The following is a 6253-nucleotide window of genomic DNA, read 5'->3' on the forward strand; positions in this document are numbered from 1 at the left end:
CCGAGTCCTCGCACCGTCCTGACCCGCCGAGTCCTCGCAGCGTCCTGACCCGCCGAGCCCTCGCAGCGTCCTGACCCGCCGAGTCATGGTCTCTTTCACGTGGTGATCCCGCCAATAACACACTGTCCTAGGGTGACAACACTCGCTAAGTGTATTGTATGTACAGAGGAGCAGTGTGGTCACACTAGGGGTAGGCCTACAGAAGATAGCTGGATACAATGTAACTGATTCCAGTCTGCACATATTACACCGATACACCGATGAGGATCAGAGACGTGGATTGCTCTTTGCTTCCATATACACTTCAAGCTTTTATGTTTCTTTCCAGCTGATGACGAAACACCCGGTGAAGCGGCTGGGCTGCGGGCCGGAGGGTGAGAGGGACATCCGGGAGCACGCCTTCTTCAGGAGGATCGACTGGGAGAAGCTGGAGAACCGAGAAATCCAGCCGCCGTTCAAACCCAAAGTGGTGAGTGTGCTCAGCGGAAACGCCGACCCCCGAGACCAAGGGGGGAAGTTATCAGAATCTGGAGCAGCCGTGCACGGCAACCAATCAGCTTCTCTCTTCTGTTTGTCCAGCTAAGATATGAAAGAGAGAAGCTGATTGGTTGCCGTGCGCGGCTGCTCCAGTTCTGATAAATCCCCCTCCCCCCCCCATCAGTACTTGGTTGGGCCGCCTGGTGACTCCACGAGATGGTGAAAGGTGGTGCGAGGAATCTGACACGGCGCTGTGGCCCTTCTGTTGTCTTGTACCAGTCTCGCCCCTCCCCCGTTCTGCCCTAACATTGACTAGTCGCTGACGGCCACAATTCGCACGCTCAGACCCAGATTTTCGGCTGACAGTCCGGTCTTTAAACACTTTAACAATGAGCCGCTCCTGAACATGTAACGAATTCTGCTGTGTTGCTGATACTCGCTCCATGGCTCCGAGCGCCAACAATCATCCCACGTTCCAAGGCGGTTACATCGCGTTGTCTCCCCGAATCTTCCCAATCACTTCTACTGTCGTGGTAACCAACCCGCTCTGCCATGACCGCAGTCACAAGTCTTTGGGCCCCCCGAGTGCTTTAGAAGGAAGGGAAGGTGCTTTAGCCCTGAAGTGGTTGCTGTGCACAGATAATCCGGCCCTGCGTGCTTTAGGTCTTTCATATTAGACATTGGTTGGACCTTATCTGTGCTGATTGGGTTTTGCATAGCGATGAATAATTGTCGTACACCCGCTGAGCTCCTCCTGGATGTGACTAATATAAGACGCGTCCCGCGTGTTCATCACGGCAGCGCTGAGACATCCGGCTCATCTCTCATGCTGAGATGTGTGATGACACCTCTTCTTTATATAGAGGTATGAAGAGCCAGCATGTGGGGGGACGGATGGAAACTGTAAGGAGTCAGCAAGTAGAAACCAAGTCTGACATGGGAGAGTAAGCATCACCGCGTCATTATAATCCCCCCTGTACTATGCTCAGCAACTGACATGGGAGAATAGGGGGGTCACCGCGTCATTATAATCCCCCCTGTACTATGCTCAGCAACTGACATGGGAGAATAGGGGGGTCACCGCGTCATTATAATCCCCCCTGTACTATGCTCAGCAACTGACATGGGAGAATAGGGGGGTCACCGCGTCATTATAATCCCCCCTGTACTATGCTCAGCAACTGACATGGGAGAATCTTGTACCAGTCTTGCCCCTCCCCCGTTCTGCCCTAACATTGACTAGTCGCTGACGGCCACAATTCGCACGCTCAGACCCAGATTTTCGGCTGACAGTCCGGTCTTTAAACACTTTAACAATGAGCCGCTCCTGAACATGTAACGAATTCTGCTGTGTTGCTGATACTCGCTCCATGGCTCCGAGCGCCAACAATCATCCCACGTTCCAAGGCGGTTACATCGCGTTGTCTCCCCGAATCTTCCCAATCACTTCTACTGTCGTGGTAACCAACCCGCTCTGCCATGACCGCAGTCACAAGTCTTTGGGCCCCCCGAGTGCTTTAGAAGGAAGGGAAGGTGCTTTAGCCCTGAAGTGGTTGCTGTGCACAGATAATCCGGCCCTGCGTGCTTTAGGTCTTTCATATTAGACATTGGTTGGACCTTATCTGTGCTGATTGGGTTTTGCATAGCGATGAATAATTGTCGTACACCCGCTGAGCTCCTCCTGGATGTGACTAATATAAGACGCGTCCCGCGTGTTCATCACGGCAGCGCTGAGACATCCGGCTCATCTCTCATGCTGAGATGTGTGATGACACCTCTTCTTTATATAGAGGTATGAAGAGCCAGCATGTGGGGGGACGGATGGAAACTGTAAGGAGTCAGCAAGTAGTCAGCAACTGACATGGGAGAATAGGGGGGTCACCGCGTCATTATAATCACCCCTGTACTATGCTCAGCAACTGACATGGGAGAGAGTAAGCGTCACCGCGTCATTATAATCCCCCCTGTACTATGCTCAGCAACTGACATGGGAGAATAGGGGGGTCACCGCGTCATTATAATCCCCCCTGTACTATGCTCAGCAACTGACATGGGAGAATAGGGGGGTCACAGTGTCATTATAATCACCCCTGTACTATGCTCAGCAACTGACATGGGAGAGAGTAAGCGTCACCGCGTCATTATAATCCCCCCTGTACTATGCTCAGTGATTGACATGGGAGAATAGGGGGGTCACCGCGTCATTATAATCACCCCTGTACTATGCTCAGCGATTGACATGGGAGAATAGGGGGGGTCACAGTGTCATTATAATCACCCCTGTACTATGCTCAGTGATTGACATGGGGGAATACACGTCATCCTTATGTTATGAAGATAAGAAGTGGGGGAGGAGTTCTGTAGTTCAGCAGGGAAGAACTGGGCCGGGCTGCCAAGACTGCTAGGGATTTTAGTGCAGCAGAGACGCTGTATTATCGGCTTACTCCAGGAAGTTGGGGGCTCTCTGGATTTCTGGCAGATCAACATTTCTGTTTCTATACTTGCCGCATGCTGTAAATACATAGATACGTTTTCATGGCCACACGTCCCGCCTTCCAAATACATTTCACACCTAAAACTTCTCATTCAGAGCAAATGCTGAAATGCCATAAACAGCCCTTTGCCGGCGGTGATTGCGGCACAACAAACTGACCTTGTTCCTTGTGTGATGATTACAAAGAATCTCGGTCGGAGCGCGTTGTATCCTCGCCGCGCGCGCTTCACCGGTCATCGGGGAATACAATTCATCTCGGAGTCAAATATTGTTTGTTCTGAAGAATCTCCGACGCGTTTGCACCGCTCTCATTCCCGCTGCAAATCATGAACAGAAGAGAGCCGAGCACACCGATCAGTCTGTAATAAGAGCCCCGGATGCGGGGAGATCACCGGCAGGGTTTCCGGGAAGCCTTCTGTAAAGAACGCGCACCCACATCCAGGACAAAGATGGCCCCCGATACGAGGCACCGGAGATACAAAAACATTCCTCTTGCTGTACTGTCCCCGTCTATAGGTAAGTCAGAGAGCAATGTCCACACTAGGGATGCACCGATACTGATGGCAACTATGTGGGCGAGTACTCGTACTTGCCCAAATGCTCCGATGCCTAGCCCGATACCCGACCTTCCGGTATCAGGAAGCTGGGCGGCGAGTCATTACACGCTGCCCGGCTTCCTGATTGGCCAGAAAGCAAGCATGGAGCCGGCTTCCGGGCCAAACAGGAAGCTGGGCAGCGTGTAATGATTCGCCGCCCAGCTTCCTGATTGGTCAGGAAGCCGTCCAAACAGGAAGCTGGATGGCGAGTCATTACTATGCGACGAGAAAGCATGGAGCCGGCTTGCTGGCCAATCATGGAAGCCGGGCAGAGAAAGCATCGAGCCGGCCAATCATGGAAGCCGGGCGCCGTGTAATGACGCGGTGCCCGGCTTCCTGATTGGCCGGGAGACCGGCTCCATGCTCCCTCGTCATGAGATGACGAGGCAGCATGAAGCCGACTTCCCAGCCAATCAGAATGCCATGTAATGACGCAGCGCCCGGCTTCCATGATTGGCCAGCAAGCCGGCTCCATGCTTTCTCGTCGCATAGTAATGACTCGCCATCCAGCTTCCTGTTTGGACGGCTTCCTGACCAATCAGGAAGCTAGGCGGCGAGTCATTACACGGCGCCCGGCTTCCATGATTGGCCAGCAAGCCGGCTCCATGCTCTCTCATCACAAGTGAAGAGGGAGCATGGAGCAGTTTCCTGGCCAACCAGGAAACCGGGCAGCGTGTAATGACGCTCTGCCCAATTTCCTGATACAGGAAGTGTCGGGCTAGGCATTGGTGCATTTGGGTGAGTACGAGTACTCGCCCAAATACTCGGTATCGGCGCCGATATCGATACTCGGTGCATCCCTAGTCATTACAAAACCAAATGGTGGAGTCGCCTTCTTCCACTGGAATCTTACAAATATAGAATAAACATATAATTGGGGTGCCCAGCTGTGAGGCAATGACTCCGCCTAGCTTTGCAAGGGCTTGTTCGTAGAGCTGACCTTTAACCTTTTAATATTGGTCGTCTGTGAGAAATAATGGGCGGCAGGTCCTAGCGGAGCCGTTCTATGAGCCCCATCTTGTTCCTTAGCTGAATCATGGGAACATCCAGATCCTAAGCAATCGGATTCCCATTGAAAGTGGTTTGTAGGAGCCGTCATTCCACCGCTGCGTCTCTAACCCAACCAATGTTAGGAGATTAAGGGGGGATATGATTTCCATGTACAAGATGTTCAATGGTGGCGGCAACATTAGCGATAAACTGTTTAAAATTAACTCCGTTACAAAAACTAGAGGCCACCACCTAAAATTGGTGGGAAAAAAATCCCTGCACAAGGGGCGAAGGGGGTTCTTCACAGTAAGATCAGTTAGGGTCTGGAACTCACTGCCACAGGCGGCGATCTCAGCTAATAATGTGGAATTGTTCAAGAAACTTTTGGACGATTTCTTAAGGGACCGTAATATACAGGGGTACAGGTAATATACAGGGGTACAGGTAATATACAGAGGTACAGGTAATATACAGGGGTACAGGTAATATACAGGTAACATACAGGGGTACAGGTAACAGACAGGGGTACAGGTAACATACAGGGGTACAGGTAATATACAGGGGTACAGGTAACATACAGGGGTACAGGTAACATACAGGGGTACAGGTAACATACAGAGGTACAGGTAACATACAGGGGTACAGGTAACATACAGGGGTACAGGTAATATATAGGGGTACAGGTACTCCTAGAATGAGATCCCAATAGGTTGGACTTGATGGACTAATGTCTTTATTCAACCTCAAATACTATGTAACTATGTGACGTTTCTCTCATATGCAGTGTGGCAAAGGAGCCGAAAACTTTGACAAGTTCTTCACAAGGGGACAACCCGTGCTGACACCCCCCGACCAGCTGGTCATCGCCAACATCGATCAGGCAGACTTCGAAGGCTTCTCCTACATCAATCCACAGTTTGTACACCCCATCCTGCTGAGTCCAGCGTGAACACAGAGACTCTGAATGGGACCTTCAGGGGGCATAAAAGGCTTAACCCTACAATTTTAAGGTCGCAGCTTTTAAAAAAAAAAAAAAACTATGACATGAAAAATTAGGCGCCTGTAAATTCTAGGGTTAATATTGTGTTTTTTTTGAAGGGTTAAACGATAATCTTGTTCTCATTGAATGGTAGAGGTTGCCCAATGAGAAAACAAACCCCCGGGCCACGCCTCTTTATAAGATAAAACTCGATGAGCACAGTCCTCGCGGCTCCGTAACACTATATTACAATGTCACGTTCGGCTAGGAGCAGGAAAGAAAATGTTGAGTAAGACCAAAAAAAAAAAACAAGTCACCGGTCTTCCTACTATTTACGGGTCAGTAGGTTGTTTCCCCCGAGGACACAAATCTTATCTTACATTTATATCGCCATATCAGATCCAGAGTTAAAGGTACGTGGCGACGCTCTGAACTCGGTCTGAAGCCAAATTGCTTGCTGCCATGTAGAACACGCATATCGATACAAGATGTGGAGTCTCCCGTGTGAAGCTGCGACACGTCGATGACGTTTTTTTTTATTTTTTATTGAGGAATGGTGGCAGTAGTTTGGCATTTCTTTATATGAAGGTACTCCGGTAGAGCGTTCTCGAATGCCATAACATGCCTTTCTATCGGTGGGTGAGGGCTATCCAGGAAAAGTCTTAGTAATCAAAAACCTTAATCATTAATACTTAATCACCTTTACAGGACATTGGA

General features: G+C 50.3%; 1 protein-coding gene across 1 annotated transcript in view; it reads left to right on the forward strand.

The window, feature by feature from the left end:
• The window catches only part of LOC108800970 (protein kinase C alpha type-like), a 33331-nt gene extending 27753 nt beyond the window's left edge, over nucleotides 1-5578 (forward strand). Inside the window, exons 8-9 of the mRNA XM_018572949.1 lie at nucleotides 329-469; nucleotides 5342-5578. Of these exons, the coding sequence (XP_018428451.1) occupies nucleotides 329-469; nucleotides 5342-5506 (306 nt within the window). The 3' untranslated portion in view covers nucleotides 5507-5578. The remainder of the gene's footprint in view (nucleotides 1-328; nucleotides 470-5341) is intronic.
• Nucleotides 5579-6253: the final 675 nt, after the last annotated feature.

This window comes from Nanorana parkeri, unplaced genomic scaffold (genome assembly GCF_000935625.1).
Source record: "Nanorana parkeri isolate BGI_ZX_2015 unplaced genomic scaffold, ASM93562v1 scaffold2184, whole genome shotgun sequence".
Lineage (NCBI taxonomy): Eukaryota > Metazoa > Chordata > Amphibia > Anura > Dicroglossidae > Nanorana > Nanorana parkeri.